Raw genomic sequence first — 19,717 nt, forward strand, 5'->3', positions numbered from 1 at the left:
CTGTCTTGGCACAGTCCACTCACAAGACACAGGATGTGTCTTTCCTGTCTATGGGGCTCTTGCTATTTCAAATCCCCATGACGCAGTCCATACCATCTCTTACACAATTCTAAGCACAACAGGAGGGCATTCATTATGGCATGTCTAAAAGTAGACTGCTTTCTAATCTCCATAGTTTCCCAAAATAATACTGAGTGTAGAGCTCTTGCGAGCAGGAGTGCCTCACTGTCACTGAGCCCTTCGGGCATCACATACTGGAAAACAGCAATCCTACAATGAATTTACAGGAACAAACCACTGAACTTATTCTCCTCATATTAAAGTCTAAATCGCAAGCTCACAAGTAGCCTACTCTACCTAACATTTGTCATTCTTTCACAGAATATTATCATCTCTCCCACTGAGCTCTGGGACTACCCTCCTCAGCCTCAGCCCCCTGAATGCTGTGCACTCACTCACTCCACCACTGCCCTGCAGCCCCTGCTTAGGACTTAAGGGTTTAAGAGGTGGGAAGTTAGTGGGGTATACACTTAGTTATTCATGAGGCTGAGACAGGAGGATTGCTTGAGCTCAGGATTTTAGGGCCAACCTGAGCAAAACAGTAAAACCCTGACTCGAAACAAAACAATAAGAAAAGGAGTAATGGATTACTTAACAACTTAGTGATGTGTGCTCATCATGAAAATTGGCCCTTTGCATTGAAAGTTGAATTTTTTGTATTAATTCCAATTATTTAAGGCTTTGTAATGAATAGCCTTTTGAGACATCAGTAATAACTTGTTATTAGTAATATATTTATTTATTGGCTGCAGGCTAGATATCTATAAAAGCAAACTATAACGGTCTAATATTAGATCATTTATAAATTATACACATTAATTTTTTCCCTCTCAGTTTGACAATTGTCATACCAAGTTAGTCCCTCTTCCTAAAAGCTTCATTGGTCAGGAGTCAGTAAACAATCCTGTTAGGATTCTATCACCCTGTGTTGTTAAGTCATCTGCTTCAGTATTTAGCATGCTATCTAGTAGACAGGAACACCACAGTCAGCTGTCGTCAGGAGGACCTGTAGACATTTTAAGGGCTGTCTACTTCTTTTCTTTTACTAGTCCTTTGAGAATGTCATACAGAGTGTTTTAATCATATTCACCCACCCCTAACTTGTCCTAGACCCCCTCCTTTCTGTTAACCTGAGGTCTCTCCCATCTCTTTTACAGCAAGGCCAATTCTTGTTGCCCAATCACTCTTGGATTGAGTGCTGCTAATTTATCATGGGCTACCCTCTTAGAAACTGACTCTTCTTCCAGCAGCTGAAAATGACTGTAAGAGTGGTATAAGTGTTACAGAGTAGCCAACCACTTCCTGACTGACTTTAAGGCCTGCTCCACAAGATGAAACTATACCTGACAGAATTTGGGGGTACTTCTTAATTTCACACAAAAGATCATCTGCTTAGTGACTTGGACAAAGAATTTATTTTAAAAAATTAGCTTTTCTTTCCTGTTTTTAACAGTGAAGTGAAAATTTAGTCAAAGTACTATTAATTAGTCAAACATGAAAATATGCATTTTTATTTACTTCTATGTGGTGAGACTATTTTACACACACACACACACACACACACACACACACACACACACACACATCTTTGTAATTCTACTTATTTTAAAAATGAGATGCAGATGCTTAATCCCACACTTCTGATATTTCAAGGTAAAGGGAAAATTCTACTTCCTTAGGTCCTAGACCTACAAAGACTTAGTAGGAAATGTAAATTTCAGAAGGTGGATTTGATTGTTCTGAACATGATGTTGGAGGCTATTAAAAGCAAAGACTGTAAATATACTTGAGAGAACTCGTTTGGAGCAAGAAGATACAGCACTCGCTGCCAGCTGCCAGCACTAACCAGCCTCTGACTCCGGAGTGCGAGTGTCAGAGAACAACGGGACCAGAGCACGAGATGACACTGATGAAAGAACTGCGTATGGGGCTCTGCCTTCCAAGCTCTCTGTCTCTGTCTCTCTTGTTATTAGTGCTCTCATGATGGTACACACCAGGGTTAAATGAACATGTTACAATATTTAGCGTTGTCCTTAGCACACAGTATATGCTCAGTGATTATTAAGAGTCAGCATGTTTTTTTATCAGCAGCAAGGGGAAAACCTGAACCAAATGTGACAGTTTTAGTCACTTTTATGACAAAAACACTCATTAGCCACTCAATTAGGTATAAAGCTTTAGGATACCTTTGGAACACGTAAAAATCAGAGAATGAAGTATAACATCATAACCATGTCACGTGCTCCCACGTCCTAACGGTTAGCTCGCTGACATTTCCACGTCTGTGTTTCAGGCAGATTATATAAAGGTTCTCTTATAGCAAAATACAAAATGGCAAGAGAAAATTGCAAACATGCTTAAGCACGTATATAAATGTTTAAAAGGCAAGAGGAAACAGGGTGGTCGTGGCTTGTCTCTGTAATCCCAGCACTCCAGAGGCAGAAGCAGGGGGCCAGCCAGGGATACATGGGGAGACTCTGCTTCAATCGGTCAGTCAGCCAATCAGTTAATCAATCAATAGAAGGAAACAGCCAAGGAATCAGACACTAGATAGAGAGAATATGAACCAGACTACTGGATGGGTGCTGTGCCAGCATTCTTAAGATCACGGGCTAAACATTAGTATGTATGATTTATAAAATGTAGTATTTATATATAAACCCTGTACAAGGCCATGGGCAGGACATAAGCTTTGGTGAGAAATGGAATCAGAGTGGAGACTTCCATGTGATGTAGAGGCCACACTAAGAAATGAAACTGAAAATTCTATGTACACACATGATAACCAGGATGGTGCCATTCTTCCATGTACTTCAGATTATAGAGACTTAATTCCTAACTGCATTCTAAAACTTTCCTTTATTCCCATAGCCAGATGTCTACATGTACACACACACACACACACACACACACACACACACACACACACACACTCCACAATAGTAAAGAAAAAGAGGCCATTAATTTGAGCACATGTAAAGGATATGGAGGGACTGGAGGGAGAAAAGAGAAGTGATATAATTATATTTTAATTTAAAAAATTATAGGACTTGGAAGAAATGAAGAACTTGAAAGCATGGAAGAAAGGAGGGCATTAACAAAAGTAAGGCAAACTTGAAAAGGAAACCAATAGAACCTCAAGTACAGCAGACACTAGAGCTAGAGAGAGAATGCCTGAATTGGAATATTGCTCTGAAAAGCTCACACAGAAGGAAGCCCACAGACATCACAAACAGTAGAAAAGGGAGATTAAGAGACATGAGGCATATGTCTCATGGGAGTTCCAGAAGGAGAGGCCACAGGGAGGGGAAGGAGGGTAACATTCGAATAAATGTGACAAACTTTTCCCAGAAATTTTGCCAAATGTAGGATTTTATAAAAAAAGTAATATACATAAGAATAGATTCATATTTACATTAGAATATTAAAACTAGAGCATAAAAGATAACAAAGATAGTCTTTAACCAGAAGAAGCTGGGTGGTGGTAGCACGCCAGAGGCAGGGGTTCTCTGAGTTTGAGGCCAGCCTGGGCTACAGAGTAAGTTCCAGGACAGCCAGGGCTACACAGAGAACCCCTCCTCACACCCCCCCTCCCTCCCGGTCAAAGAAACATCAGAACTTTGCCTTCAAATAATGAACAATTACAGTAAGAAAATACTTTTTCTTGTTTGAGGCAGAGTCTCCCTCTATGATATCCAAACTGGCCTGAAACTGGCTGTATAGACCAGGCTGGTCTCAAACTTACAGAAATTCACCTGCCTCTGCCTCAGGAATGCTGGGATTAAAGAAGTGTGCCACCACACCCAGCCTCAAAGAAAATTTGTTAAAAGTAACAAGTGAAAATAATTTCATTGACTTTAAGTGCTGAACAGATCCCCTGGAGCTGGAGCTGTAAGTGGTTATGAGTCATCTGATGTAGTAGGTTCTGGGATCTGAACTTGGGTTCTCTGGAAGAATAGTAAGTGCTCTTAACTGCTGAGCCATCTCTCCAGTCCTCAGGACAGAATTCTGAATGTAGCCAGACTAATACAGTTTTACACATGTCAAGGTGACTGACAGCTGGAAGAGGGTGTTCTTTGGTAAAAATAAAATTGTACCAAAGAGAAGACCAGAATGAAAGAAACAAACTGGACAGAGAAGAGGGACGAGTGGGGCTGGAGAGATGGCTCAGTGGTTAAGAGCACAGACCAGGGGCTGGGGATTTAGCTCAGTGGTAGAGCGCTTGCCTAGGAAGCGCAAGGCCCTGGGTTCGGTCCCCAGCTCCGAAAAAAAGAACAAAAAAAAAAAAAAAAAAAAAAAAAAAGAGCACAGACCTGCTCTTCCAGAGGTCCTGAGTTCAATTCCCAGCAACCACATGGTGGCTTACAACCATCCCTCTTCTGGTGTGTCTGAAGACAGCTACAGTGTATTCATATAAATAAAATAAATCTTTAAAAAAAAAAAAGAAGAGGGACAAGTGGAGGTAAATCTGTTTGGGAGGAAAAGTTGAGTCAAACTGAGTTTAGACTCTATGGGAGCAGGGTATGGTTCTGTGGGGGTGGAGTTCAGGACTAAAAAATTTAGACTCTAGATCTATTTATTCATTTATTTTCTTTTAAAATTTTTTATTTCGTTTTTGATACAAGGTCTCACCCCATAGCCCTTTTGGTTAGAACTTGCAGACGAGGCTGACCTTGAACTCACAGATATTTGCCTGCCTCTGCTTCCCAAGTGCTGTGATTAAAGACACCATACCTGGCTAACAAATACCTTTTAAGATTAGGTAAAATCAATTTATGGCAACAGAAATCCCATAAGTAGTGATGGCCTTGGGGGCGGGGGAAAGCAGGCACACAGGGCCATCTCTGAGGACACTGGTTACAGAGGTGTATTCAGTGTGACATTTCGCTGAGATGACTCTTCTATATGTAATGGCATGTATGTGGTATTACAGAAAGATGTCTTTGTCCCCATTCTTGGCACAGAGTTCCTAAAACCCCGGCATTTCCTGAGTGTCCTTTGTTTCAATGAAGCTACTCTTGTGGGCTTCAAGATTCAGAAAAGACCAAACTATGGTCAGAGCTTGGAACTTTTAGCCTGTGCCCCAACCTTTGGGGGAAGTGTCTGGAGTCTAAGTCACTAGTGACCAATGATTATTCAGTCTTATCCACATAATGGAACTTCATTAAATGAGAAAGTTCAAACATCCCTCAGGCTGGCATGTGAGGCCTCCTCCCTCTGTCCACTAAACCTTGCTCTCTCTGCACATTCCTTGACTTTTCCTGAGTCATGTCCATCCTAACACTTTAGTACATGTCATAAAGCGGCTTCCTGAGTTCTGCACATGGTTCTAACACGTTTCCCACCTAGAGAATGAGCTGTGGGGATCCTAACTTGCAGCAGTGTTGGGAGGTCTATGGCTAACTCTAGATAGATACCGGCAGAACCGAGTGAACGTTTAACATCCAGCCAGTTAGTGTCCAGAGAAGGAGAAATGGGGGGTCAAATTGGTACCAGGCATTTGGTATCAGGAGGGAAAAAACACTATCTATATAACTTCTATAGAAGCCATAAATCTCCACCACACAGCTTAAACCAAAATGAAATTCTGATAGATTACTAAGATGTGAGTTTAAATATGAGCCCCAAAAGTAATAGTAAAATGTTAGCATTTATAAATTTGGCTGGGAAAGAACTTTCTAAGCATAACATCAAAGGCAGAAATCACTGGTAGCTTAACTATGTAAAAACTTGAAAATAATAGCAACAAGCATGGAGTTCACAGTAGAACACATGTTCGCATGCAGTTCACAGTAGAACACATGTTCGCATGCAGTTCACACTAGAACACATGTTCGCTTGCAGTTCACACTAGACACTGAATGATACAAAGCAAAACCTTCGCGGCTGGACAGACGGCTCAGGGATTAAGAGCATTTGTTCCTTCAGACGCACCAGGCTGGGTTCTGAAAACCCACAGGACAGCTCACAAGCATTTTTTTCTATTTTTCAGAGCTGGGGACCGAACCCAGGGCCTTGAGCTTGCTAGGCAAGCGCTCTACCACTGAGCTAAATCCCCAACCCCCTCACAAGCCTTCCTCTGACTTCTTTGGGCACCATACATGCTAAGCATATATGCAGGCAAAAACACTCATTCACAAAAAATTAAATAGATATTTAAGAAAATATTGGAGTAGTGTAAAAGATTGTGAATATAAGATTAATGGTTAAGGTTGGGGATTTAGCTCAGTGGTAGAGCGCTTGCCTAGGAAGCACAAGGCCCTGGGTTCGGTCCCCAGCTCCGGAAAAAAAAAAAAAAAGAATCAAAAAAAAAAAAAAAGAAAAAGATTAATGGTTAATATTCTTAGTTATACATAACGAGATTTAAAAGCAGTTAAGGAAAATCAGAATACCCTAATTATAAAGTGGGCAAGGACCTCACCCGGCATTCACATACATTATAAATATGTGTGTCACGATCTAGAGAGGCTGACAAAGGCTAAGTGACTTGTCCGAGTTCACAAGAAGAGTTTGGGGACAGCTAGGGCTAAAACCCGGGCAGTCCTGCCGTTGGAAAGTCTGTCAGTGGACAGCGAGGATCCAGTCAGCACCGACACTGTTTAAGTGGCTGGGCTGTGGAGCTTTCCCTTCTTTCTTTCACTTTTTTCCCTTCTTTTCTTTCACTTTCTGAGCTGAAAAATAAAACCCTCCACAATAAGTGCGCGTTACTTCCATAATGAAGGCAAAATTATGCTTGTAAATCAAAATGGTATGGAATGAAAGAACACGCAAATCCTGTTCATGACTCAGTTACCCAAACCTGCATGTGTCAGCACAGATCCCTCAGACCAATCACTGGGTCCAAACATCTGACCTATCTCTCTAGTCTAGGAGTCTCCCTACCCCTTGCTGCCACATTAATATTCCTAAAACAACATATATTTCCTGTCATTTTCCTGATCAAAACTTCAATATTTTCTTAAAAAACAATCCCTCACCCTACCCCCAGGTTTCCATCCTTATGGTGTTAATTAAACTGTTTACTGTGCTACAGGCATTCTCAACAGTAGGCCTTGTGTGGAGCTCGCTCTAGATAGAGAGGGCTCTCCCTTCCTATACTCACGCCTTGTGTGGGGCTCTGCTTGTGTGTTCTCTTCCTCACGAACACTTGCCAGGTCCCTTAGCCACTTGAAGAATCCATAGTTCCTCTCCCTATCCCTCTCTCTGTCCCTCTCCCTCTCCCTCTCTCCTTCTCTCTCTCCAGGATCTTATTTCCTTGCTTCTGTTCTGCATTTCCTGATAATAGCACCTGACAGGACTCTTTAGCTTGTCACTGTATTCTTCTCCCTAAGTGCATACTGAACATGGTTAGTCGACAGACACCAGTGCCAATAGTGGGCTTTGTTTGTCTTTTTTCAAAGTGCCTGTCTGGTTACTAGAGGTTCTCCTCTGAGCACAGAACTCACGCCTGGGTAGCAGTACAGGATGGACGAGCCTCACACACGCAGTGCCTCACCTCACAGGTGCTGCCTTCTCAGAGCAGGTCTGCATGTGCCAGAGACGTGCTGGGCTGCAGTTTGGTCACTAGTCTTTCCAAGACACAGAGAATTTGAACATGATCCCCCGGACAGGGGAGGACTGTAGGATGGGGGGGGAGTTGTTTTTGTTTTTTACCTTTTTGTGTTGTGTATTGTTGTTCCTCCCAGAACGATCCTCACTCCAGGAGTGGTACGGTTGAGGTTATAGACTGTCAGTGCCTCTTCATAGGTGGCTCCTCCAATAACGAACACGATGATGTCCTGAGGCCTGCGGTGATAAAGCCAGAGACTGAGTGCCATATGCTAAGCCACGAAGGGGGGCTTTTAATAACAAATAAAGGGTTATTATTATTATACACACAGTTTTAATTTCTAAGGTCCCTCCATCCCTTTTTGGTGAAGGAAGCAGAATCAAATCAGAATAAAGGGTTTAAAAAAAAGTTTTAATTATCGCAAATTGGCAGGAAACAGAAGGAAATGCTGAGTAGTGATTTGCTTTCTGCTTACAAGCGGATGTCTTATTTCTGTGCTGGGGATTTCAGAATAGCACAATGGTGTTTGCTGGAACCAAATGCAAAAATATTCTTCTATATTCAAGAGGCTGAGGATGCTGCACTGCAACATGCCATCCATAGGCAGTGGCTTACGCGTGTATCACACATCTCCTTTCACACACAGCCCTGTGCCAAGTGCTTCCTATAGCGCTATATACTGCATTTTGCAGAATACTACTGTACTGTTTGTCCCTGTGGGACCAAATCAGTATGTATGGTGATTACACAAAAAGAACGGAACATTTAGGTTATCAGTGTAATCCCGCATCTGCATTCTTTCATGAGAACAGATTTGATACTCGTCTCTGATGAATCACCTTGGCCACTGGTTTCATCACGGTGGCAGGCACTACACTGTTTCCTGTGTTTCTGTCTTATCAAAATGGCTTCATAAGAAAGGAAAAGACACCTCCTGTCAGCTCCTTCTGCGGGCGGAACAAGGTCATGTTTTCAGTTATTCAAGTTTGTCTTCCTTTTCTTTTTTTGTGCCATCAGAAGAAAAAATAAAGCAGACAAACAGTTCTGTCACAACACATTTTTAAAAACTACATCAAGCAGAAGTATCAGTTTTGGAATTTGGGCCCAAAACTAAAGCCAGAATATACACACTTACATGGGAAACTAAAGTCAGAATATACATTTACATGTAGATCATGGAAAACGCAATGTGTACATTTCCTCTTTGTATTTCCATATGTCTTTCTAAATTATCTTGAAGCAATTAAACCAAGACAGTATTTGTTCTTATAGGTAGTTTTTTTGCAATTAGCTAGTTAGAGGGCCAATTATAACAGGTCTCTGGGAGTTGGGATAAAGATCTTGTCTTTTTTTAAAGATTTATTTATTTTATATATGTGAGCACACTGTCAGTGTCTTCAGACACACTAGAAGAGCTTCAGATCTCATTACAGATGGTTGTGAGCAGCCATGTGGTTGCTGGGAATTGAACTCAGGCCCTCTGGAAGAGCAGACAGTGCTCTTAACCGCTGAGCCATCTCTCCAGCCTAGATCTTGTCTTTAAAACACTAAATTTACTTTTTTTTTTTTTTTTTTGGTTCTTTTTTTCGGAGCTGGGGACCGAACCCAGGGCCTTGCACTTCCTAGGCAAGCGCTCTACCACTGAGCTAAATCCCCAACCCCCCCCCCCCTTTTTTTTTTTTTTACAAATTTATATTTCTTTTATGTGCATGGATATTTTATCTGCATGGATGTCTGTGCCCATGGGGGCCAAAAAGAGAGTCTCAGATCCTCTGGTACTGGATTTACAGATAGTTGTGAGCTGACATGTGGGTGCTGGGACTTGAACCCAGGTCCTCTGTGAGAGCAGCCAGTGCTGTTGTGTCATCTCTCCAGGCCTTAAATTTACCTTTTAAAATACACTTCACTTGAAACTCCCTTCACAGGCTGGGGATATCCTGGCATGTGCAAGGCCTGGGAGTTCCATTCTTTTAGCAATAATCCCCCCTCTGATAAACCTCATTGGCTACAATACTGTCACTGTACAAAGCTGGGAGTCCCATTCTTAATACCGTAAAACAAAAACCACCAGGACAAACAATGTATCTAGCCACAGTGCTCTAAGAGTTACATATTAATTACTACATATTCAAAAGATTTTACAGGGGTTGAGGATTTAGCTCAGTGGTAGGCCCTGGGTTCAGTCCCCAGCTCTGAAAAAAAGAAAAAAAAAGATTTTACAAATGTCAGCTTATAAGATTCAGCTTTGGAGCTGTCTGAGGTGGTGCATGTGGGTATACCTGCACTTTGGAGGCATAGGAATCTGGAGACTTGAGATTAGTCTAGTTATGTGAATTTCAGGCCAACCAGGGCTCTATAGTGGGATGGTATAAAATATAAATAAATCAGAGCCATGAAGATTAGGTCATTATTGGGTAAAAGTGCCTATCACTAAGCCTGACAGCCTAAGTTTAATACCCAGTACCTACATGGTAGAAGGAAGGAGCACATTCCTGCAAGATGTCCTCTGAACCCCATACGTGTGCTTACACATACATAAATAAGTGTAATTTAAATGTCAACCAGCCAGCCAACCAAAGACACCCCAAACTGTTCTGAAGTAAAGGCAAGTACACAGCATGAAACACAAGAACTGCTGAAGGCATTTCTTTTTTCCTGTCCTCTGTCCCTGCCCATCCCGGCATCCTGTAGAAGTAGACACTGTTGCTCCTCTTATGTGTCCTCCTGTGTGGCACTTTGAAACACATACACCAGGCATTCCACACACAGTGTTTGGTTCCTACCCTTCTCTTGGCTATATAGTACATTTAGGTTTGTGTGTGCTTGGGGTGGGGTAGGGTACGTGCAGTCCTGTATACACCAAATGTGTATGGATGCCAAAGAATAACTTGTGGGACTTGGTTCTCTCCTTTCACCATGTGGGAACTTGGGAATTCAATGGAGGTCATCAGATCTGGCAGGAAATTCCTTTGCTGTCTTGCCAGCCTCCATATTATACATTTAAAAACTTGGGAGAGAGAGCTGGAGAGATGGCCCAGTGGTCAAAGCAGTTATTGCTTTTGTGGGGGACCAAGGTTCAGGTCCCAGAACCACATGTGGCTCACAGTCATCTGCAACTCCAGTTTCAGAGGATCCAGCACCCCCTCTGGCCCTGTGGGCACCCAGCTCACATGTGGTGTACTTATAACATACATAGGCAAACACGCATACAAATAAAGACATCAAATTGTTTTAAAATGTTTAAATTGGGCATGGTGTTGTACACCTTTAAAGCCAGCACTGGGGAGGTGGAGACAAACAGATCTCTGTGTGTTCTAGGCCAATCTGGTCTACACAGCAAGTTCTAGGCTAGTTAAGGCTCACAGTGAGCCCCTGCCATTGTTGTGAGGGGGCTCTCCTAGCTGTTTTGCATACATCATCACACCAGCAATCCAGCAGAGTGCCTGCTCCCCAAATGTCAGGACCATGCATTTAAAAGCTGTTGGTCCCTTTAAATGTGTAGGTCACGAAGCAGAGTCTCATTGTGACTTATGATGATCTGGTCATTCCGTCTTAAGCTAATTTCAGGTAGTTTGGCTCTGGACTCCACTAAGTAACTTCTGTTGTCAGAGTTAAACCACGTTGTAAACTCCAAACAACTGTCCTTTAGTCTGTCTTACTTGATCTGCTAGCAGTATTTGACAAGCTGGTTATCTGCTTCTCCTGGATAAGCATCCAGTTTCTAGGACATTATGTTCTTGGCTTTCCCCTACTCTGTTAGTAGCCATTTCCCTAGCCCCCTAGGTAGCTCTATTTCGTCTCCCTAACTTTTCACTAACGTGTCCAGGGTCTAGCCAATGAGCCACTGCATAATCTACACACCCTCTAGAGCTCCTTCAAATGTGACGATTTAAATCAATGTCATTAAAATTTTAACTCCAGTAACATTAGCCACATGTAGGTAGTAGCTGGATTGAGGGTGTCCTCCAAGGGTTGATAGACACACTGAAATGTAATCCCCACTGTGAGGTTAGGAGGACAGCAGCTTAGAGGAAGGGCCTCAGAGAGTGATTAGGAGGTAAGAGCCCTTAGGACTGTAGCTGATGCAAGAGGACACAGAACAGAGGACGGACATCATAATCTTAGAAAATGAGTGGTTTTTAACTTTAAGATTTCATGCTCTGAGGTCCATTAAACAGTTCGAGTTTGAATAAGCAAATGCTGACGGACTGCACTGGTTATTAAGGATGGGGCCTCCTGCCTTCCAGGGAATACAGTGACTGATGAGGGGAGTCAGATCCGAACACTTGCATTCTGATCTGGTAAATCAGAAAAGCTGCCAAGCGGGCAAAGAAAGCATGCTGAGAATGGTGCAGGTGAAAACGGTAGCTGCCCTCTGATGTAGGCTGTGCAAGAAGTAAGCAGGGCACCTCGCTGTGGGGCAGGAGATGGCTCAGCTCAGAGTGCTGTGCACAGTCATGAGGACCAGTTTGGATCTCAGCACCCACATAACAATCTGGGTGCCTCATACATGCATTGTCACCCCAATTCCAAAACAGTGGAGACAGGAGGAGCCCTAGGTACAAGAGAGATCCTGTCTCAAAATAGGTGACAAGGAAACTAATATCCCTTTCTGGCCTCTACATGTATGCACAGGTGTACCTGGACACAAATGTGCAATACACTCAAGACGTGTGTGTGTGCACACAAATCTTTAAAACAAATAAAACAACCAAAAACCCTAGATAAAGGGATAGGGTCTTAGAATTCGATTCACTTATATACCCAACAAAGATGACCATGTCACATTTGACTATGACATAATTAAGTTTTTCTGAACCTCCTGACACTAATTAAATGTGGCTAAAGGAAGAATACTTATAAAAAAACTTTAAAAATAAAATTTTAAAGCTTTTACTTTCTAGTATATGTGTAAACATTTTGCCTGACAGTATGTGTACCATGTCCGTGCCTGGTACCGGTGAGGTTGGTGAAGGCTTCAGATGTCCTGGAATTATGAGCCACCATGCGGGTGCTGAGAATCAGATCTGTGTTCTCTGTAAGAGCAACATGTGCTCTTAACCCTGAGCCATTTCTCCAGTTCCCGAAAACCCTTTAAAAAAGATTTATGTGTATGAGTGTTTGCCTGCCTGCTATCTGTGCACCATGTGCATACCTGGTACACATGGAGGCCGAGAGAGGTCATGAGATCCCTGGACCTGGAGTTACAGTGTGATAAGGTGCCACGTGGGTGCTGGGAATTGAACCTGGGTCTTCTGCAGGAACAAGTTAACTGCTCTGTGGTGGCTCACACTTAAAATCTAAGTACTTAGGAGTCTGAGGCTAGAGGATTGCGAAGATCTGGAGGCTAGCCTGAGCTACAGTTATCTCAAATAGAAAACAGATTTAAAAATCTCATAACATTTTCCTTTCCATTCTTTTATCCAATGACTTTTAAAAGATGTTCCTATGAAACCAGTGGTAAAATATATAAAAAACTTTTTTACATGATAGAATACACAAGTTCAATTCTATATGCATCTTTTTGTGACTGTAATTCCATAGCAACCCAGAGTATTAATTACGCCATCAGCAGATAGTAGAAAACAGCAGCCAGTCCACGCTGTCTCTGCTACACAAGGGCATCACCCTAGGAGCCCAATCTGCATCTTCTTTTGTTAGAAAATAAAAATTTAAATTAGTATTTCTAGAAATTATTTCTATATGTGAGCTAGTCGGGAAAATCTTTGAAATGCAGCATGTAACTTACTTTGTGGATTACCACACTTCTGCCTAAAGTTTAAATTGTTGAATTTTCTTAGAGATAGTAAAGTTCTTTTGATTTTTTCTGCAGGGAAAAAGGCTTTTACAGGAATAAAAACAGTGATTGCAACAAGAGTCCATGAAATGTGTGCATCTCAGAAATAAGCAGTGATTGTGGGGAGAGACTGGTCAGATAGGAGCATAAATAATTCAATCTGAAGGATGAAGACCAGCATCCTTTACTCACAAACAGTGAGCACAAACCACACAGCTAAGGCTAAAAGGCATGAGTGCTGGCTTTGCACATCTGCACAACCGCCACAGCCCTGTGGTGCCCCTAACACTGGGGCAGTGTGCATGCAGGTGCTGGGGAGGCCATATGTTCTGTCACCAGACTTGACCATTATAAAGATGACCCAAGTAAACATCTCAATGTGATGAGCTAGGGCCAAGAAACTGGCCAGAGACGAGAATGGGGTTAAGTAGGAGCAGAGCCAGAATTCATATCAAGAATAACAACCTACAAAAAAATTATCAACTAAATTCATTCTTGTATTTGAATTTCTCAGCAGTAAATTTTGGCATATTTACTGCTATCTACATAATTTAATGGCTGTTGACTTTTTACACTGTAAAGCACTGTTGGATAATAGGAAAAGCTTAAAGACTAATTCTTACTTAAATATGATAATATCTAATACAATAATTAATGAGAAGGCTATTATTAATCGGGAATGATACCATCTTGATTTCCTATGAATACATCTTAGCGAGTGAATTTGTGAGTGTGCCTCGATCGGTGTGGCGTGTGTATGCAGGGGCTGGGGAAGGCCAGTTGTGTCAGTTGTGTGGGAACTGGAGTTACAGGTAGGTGAGTCACGGGAAGTGGATGCTGAAAACCAAACCTGAGCCCCCTGCAAAGGGAATGAGTAAGAGCTCCTCAGCACTGATCCACCTCTTCAGCCCTGAGACCTTCATAGACACCCTTAGCACACATCTTTACCCACACAGTGAAGGTAAGGTTAATGTGTAGAAGGAAGCACCCGTGTTTAAAAGTGATGTCTAGTTGAGAGGCAGACAAAGTGACTAATCAGAGAAAGAGCTAACAGAATAGGGTGGGCCCAACTCTCATGAGAACAGAGAGGAGAGAGGCAGCACAAGAGGGAGCGCTGCAGAAGGCCGGACCTCGTGCTTGTCTTTATGACTCCATAGCTTCTAGTCTTTCTTCTATGGTTTTGGTTCCTGTTCTTACTGCTGGCTCTTAGCCTATGCTCAGTGCTGGATTCTGAGCAATCTTCTTTAATTTTCTCCTTCAGTGGTCCTATCTGGTCTATATGACCCATGTTTTATCAACTCCCAACTTAATACCGATTTTGTTTGAAATAAGGTCCTACTATGGATCTGGGCAAGACTTCAACTTTCTGTCTGAGGCTCTTTAGTGCTGGGGTTACAGATGTGGGGTGCACACATAGCAGTAAGTCACATTTCTACTTTACTATTAAATAGGCACTTCTTAATCTCTCCTCAAACCCCAAGTTATCCTCGATTCCTGTCACCTTGCTCTATCCACATACTCTCTTGAATAGATTGATTTTTGAATTTCCCCCTCACCTTCAAATCAAGTTCACTTCTTACATGGACTGTAAGCAACCTCCTTGGGGGTCTCCTTGCTTCTTTGTTCTCCACTAGCAATTCAATGCCTCACAGTTATTTAAAACACTATTGGAGCTAGGTTGACCCAGCCTTTAGTCCCAATACTAGGGAGGCAGAAGTTGACAGACCCACTGTGAGTTTGAGGCTAGCCTGGTCTATATAGCAAGTTACAGACCAGCCAGGGATATATAGTGAGACTAACTCAAGAAAAAGAAAAGGTAACTATAGTTTGGCTCAGTATGTTATTATTGGCTTCGTATATTTATAACACCAAAAGAAAGCAAAGAAAAGCACACCTTACCAGAGCCTACAGGATCCATGTGACCCAGTCCCCAGCTATCTGTTCCCCTATTCTCCTTCACCCAGCCCCCACTGTGTACTTCTTCTTGGCTCATGGGCAAGTTCTCCCTTCTTAAGCCCTGTACTCTGGTGTTCCCTCTGCTTGAGGTGCCTTTTCTTCTAATCATTACATGATTTTTAAAATTTAGGGGTTGGGGATTTAGCTCAGTGGTAGAGTGCTTGCCTAGCAAGCGCAAGGCCCTGGGTTCAGTCCCCAGCTCCGAAAAAAAGAAAAGAAAAAAAAATTTAGGATCCATTTTAAATACTGTGTCTTCAGAGAGGTTCTGTCCAACTGAAGTAGCCTCCCCTGGCCCCACGGTGACTTTGCAGCTTGACTCTTTCTTCAACCACACTTTTGTTTACTTCTTTGTTCTAAAAGGACCTTAGGGGCAAGTCCTGTGTCTTTTCTGCCATTTCTACAGCCCTAGTGCCTACAGCAATTCTTTTTTTTTTTTTTTTTTTTTTTTTTTGGTTCTTTTTTTTCGGAGCTGGGGACCGAACCCAGGGCCTTGCGCTTCCTAGGTAAGCACTCTACCACTGAGCTAAATCCCCAGCCCCAGCCTACAGCAATTCTTTTTTTTTTTTTTTTTTCTTTTCTTTTTTTTCGGAGTTGGGGACCGAACCCAGGGCCTTGCGCTTCCTAGGCAAGCGCTCTACCACTGAGCTAAATCCCCAACCCCGCCTACAGCAATTCTTAACACATCTGTTGTATCAAAGAATTAGCTGTATACATGTTTAGATGACAGTGACAGTGCCGTCAGACAGCAGCAGCTAATGAGCATTTGGGGAGAGCATTACTTTGAGCTTTGTGCGGCAATGACTCATAAGACGGGAGGTTTTGCTGATGTGCACTAATGCCCTCATCTGGCCCTCGGCTTCCTTCTACCAATAAGTAGCTATTTTTTTCATCTAGCAATTATTTAAGTTTTCTTTTTCTTTTTTCTTTTTTTTTTCCGGAGCTGGGGACCAAACCCAGGGCCTTGCGCTTGCTAGGCAAGTGCTCTACCACTGAGCTAAATCCCTAACCCCTAAGTTTTTAAAGCTAAACATTCTTATGTTTATAGATAATGTCTGTGTCTATATAAGCATATACTATGTATATGTGGGTCCCCATAGAAGCCGGAAGACAGCACGGGCTCCTCTGGAGTTGGAGCTGGAAGTGGTTGTGAGCTGAGCAGTGTGAGTGCTGGGAACCTGGCTTTGGGTCCTCTAGAAAGCTGCATGTGCTCTTACCTGCATCCAGCAATTCTCTCATGAAATTTATAAGACATTAATGCCTTAGCAAATTAATTGAAAACCTCAAGAACAAGGTTTTTCAAAAGTTTCTCAAATAGAGTATTTTGGACCGCTTTTCATTGTTCTTATCAGTTGACATCTCTCGATTTAAATGCATGGTCTTTAGACATTTTATTTGAGTGACTGAACTGTCACATAGCATCTGGTGTTAACCTTGGATTTAAAAAACAAATTCTGGATCAAGTAAGTTTTCTTTTTAAGGGACTCATTAAAAAAAAAAATCACACAAGAGTAGATTTACCTATAAATCTCAAAACATATTCTGAATTCCATTATATCAATCAACTGCCATGTTGTTAGATAATTACTGGTTGAAATAATGGGTGATTTATATCAACAGTAAAATTCTCACATTAAATCATCCAGCTGACACCAACTGTGTATGCTGGGCCCTTTAAACCGTGTGGTCTAATAAAACTGTAAGACTATAATTCTCAACTAGGTAGAATTTGTATAGTTTTAAATTTTAAGTTGGCGTAAGTAACCTGGTTGTTTTTATTAAAATTAACTAACCACTGCACTAGTTCTAACTAAAGAAAGTCATCCTTATCTCCTGGGACACAAATGGCCTTTGCTAATCAGGCCTCTCAGCATGTGTGCTGGCCACATTTGGCCAAGGCCAATCCTCACCCAGACCAGTAAAAACCTGCTCTGGCTGGCAGTCAGATAGCAAATCTATTTCGGGCGTTAATGTTTGAAATGCCAAAAGACAGATGCCATAGAACACATAAGGAAGCTGGTATGATGCTAAACTACAGACTGTAGGGAAGACTCTGAGGCCTAAAACACCCGTTTCTTTAATCCAACGCAAGTAAACGATTCAGGCCTTGCAGGGAGCGCATATGTAAGACTCTTCAGCCTGAAATGACAGGAGGAGGCAGCATCTCAGTGTGGTGAGGAGCAGGAATGGACACCTGCTTTCTCAGTGGTTGTAACTTATTATCATTACATTTATTTATTTATTTGTTTGTGTGTGAGAGTGAATGTGTGTGTGTGGGGGGGAGGGGGAGAGAGAGAGAGAGAGAGAGAGAGAGAGAGAGAGAGCGTGCACCTGAACCATGGAGTGTGTGTAGGTCAGAGGACAACTTCAGGATATACTTTTCTCCTTCACCATGTAGATCCTGGAGATGGCACTCAGGTTGTCAGGCTTGGTGGTTAGCACCTTCACCCGCCCAGCACCTTCACCTGCCCAGCACCTTCCCCTGCCTAGCACCTTCCCCCTCCCAGCACCTACACCTGCCCAGCACCTTCACCTGCCCAGCACCTTCACCTGCCCAGCACCTTCACCTGCCCAGCACCTTCACCTGCCTAGCACCTTCACCTGCCCAGCACCTTCACCTGCCCAGCACCTTCACCTGCCCAGCACCTTTGCTTCTTCCTCTAGTTTTTATTTTTTAAATCTATTTTTATTGTTATATAACAAAATACCAGAAAGTTGGTAGAGTAATAAGATTTATATGCTAGAAATAAAGAAATCTTCAGAGTTTAGGAAAAATTTTTGATAACTCCTCTCAGAAAGAACATAAATTTAAATCTTCATCTAGTAAATGATTAGCTCAGTCTTGAAGCTGGTAAAAGGCGAAGTCTTACACAGGTGGTACAGTATCAAAAAACTGCTTTTTGGGATGCATGCCATGCTGTATGTTCTCAACAGTGGGCAGAGGAATAGTTTATTCGGACTTAATATGGACTTAAAATGTTTTTAATATTTTAATTTTTGAGTACAGAGAATAAACCCAGAGCCCCATGCCTGCAGACACGCACAGTGCCACGGAGTTATTTTCTCATCTCCTTTCACTTAGAGCCCTCTTTCCCCCCATGTGTTTATAACTGAAACCGGGTCTAAGTCATCCAGGCTGAGGCCTTGAAGGCGTTCCATAGGCTCAGCAGGCCTGGACCCTCATCCAATGTCTCAGCCGGTGCCTTAGTGCCTGCAGTTCAGGACTGCAGTGCCAGACCATGTTCAAGCTTTGCTAAGTAGGACGGACCAGTTTGTGACATGTAAAACCACACTTCTGTACATCTGCAGTCTCTATAGGCCCCAAGTTCACGTATAAGCAAGATCTCAGTTCACTGCTCAGATTTACCAACCTGGAATCAAGCCAATCCAGGCCCCCACCTTAAGCATAAGTCAGTGGGCAGAGTCCAGATGTTTTTACAGTCACAGGACTACGGAGCCCCGCTCTTAGCAGTGCCCACTGTCCCTCCCTACATGACAGGTCGCTTCTCCAAGGCCAATATCTGGATGTCTTGGGCACTTCCAGCTTTTCTGGCTTGTTCTGTGATCCTAGTTTTTATTTCTAACCTTGGTTGCCTTACCTGTCTCTGAGTGTGCTGGGGCCTAAATACGGATAGAGGTTTTCCTTAAGCTTCCCTTTGATGAGATGGTCCAGGGTCTCATGCAGAAAAGGCTGGTGCTGGGTGTACACATTTTCCACTCCCTAAAATGTAGAAATGGTTCTTATGTTATTTGGGGAAGCTAGCAATACATCATTAACAATACATCAGAAAAGGGACATATTCTCAATGGAAACCTTATGGGATAGACTTAAACATGAACTGGATAGGACTCAAACAGAACCAAACAGCGCATTTGTGTCTGTGCACACGTGGGTAAAGGTGCGTATGTGTGTGCATGCATGTGGATGTCAGAGGTCAGCACGGGGCATGTTCCTCAGTGGCTCCTTCACCATATTCTCTGAGACAGGCTCTTTTCTTGAACCCAGAGCTCATGGATTTGGCTAGACTGGCCGGCCAGAGAGCTTGAAGGGTCCCCTCTTCCTTCTCTCCACACACTTCGGCACTGTGGAGTACACTGTGGCTTTTATGTATTTGCTGGGGATCTAAACTCAGGTTTGAGCAGCAAGTACTTCACCAAGTGAACTCCAGTCTAGAATTTTAGAATATGTAAAAATTTGTTTTAATTTGACAAAACTGTTCCAATCTTATAAAAATATTAGTTTTTTAAAAGGACTAAATTAAGCTAGTTATTTTCAATATGGTTTCAATAAACATTTCAAGGAATCAAAAACTCTGGAATCTTTTATGTTGTCTGAATCTCATTCTTTTGTGATACAA

General features: G+C 42.4%; 1 protein-coding gene across 2 annotated transcripts in view; it reads right to left on the reverse strand.

Moving 5' to 3' along the window:
• The window catches only part of Vps45 (vacuolar protein sorting 45 homolog), a 59,984-nt gene that overhangs the window by 12,843 nt on the left and 27,424 nt on the right, over positions 1 to 19,717 (reverse strand). For both annotated transcript variants that reach the window (NM_172072.2, XM_087632756.1), the window contains 2 exon segments: positions 7,714 to 7,845; positions 18,959 to 19,080. In NM_172072.2, the coding sequence (NP_742069.1) occupies positions 7,714 to 7,845; positions 18,959 to 19,080 (254 nt within the window).

This window comes from Rattus norvegicus, chromosome 2 (assembly GCF_021556685.1).
Source record: "Rattus norvegicus strain SHRSP/BbbUtx chromosome 2, alternate assembly SHRSP_T2T, whole genome shotgun sequence".
NCBI classification, from domain to species: Eukaryota; Metazoa; Chordata; class Mammalia; order Rodentia; family Muridae; genus Rattus; species Rattus norvegicus.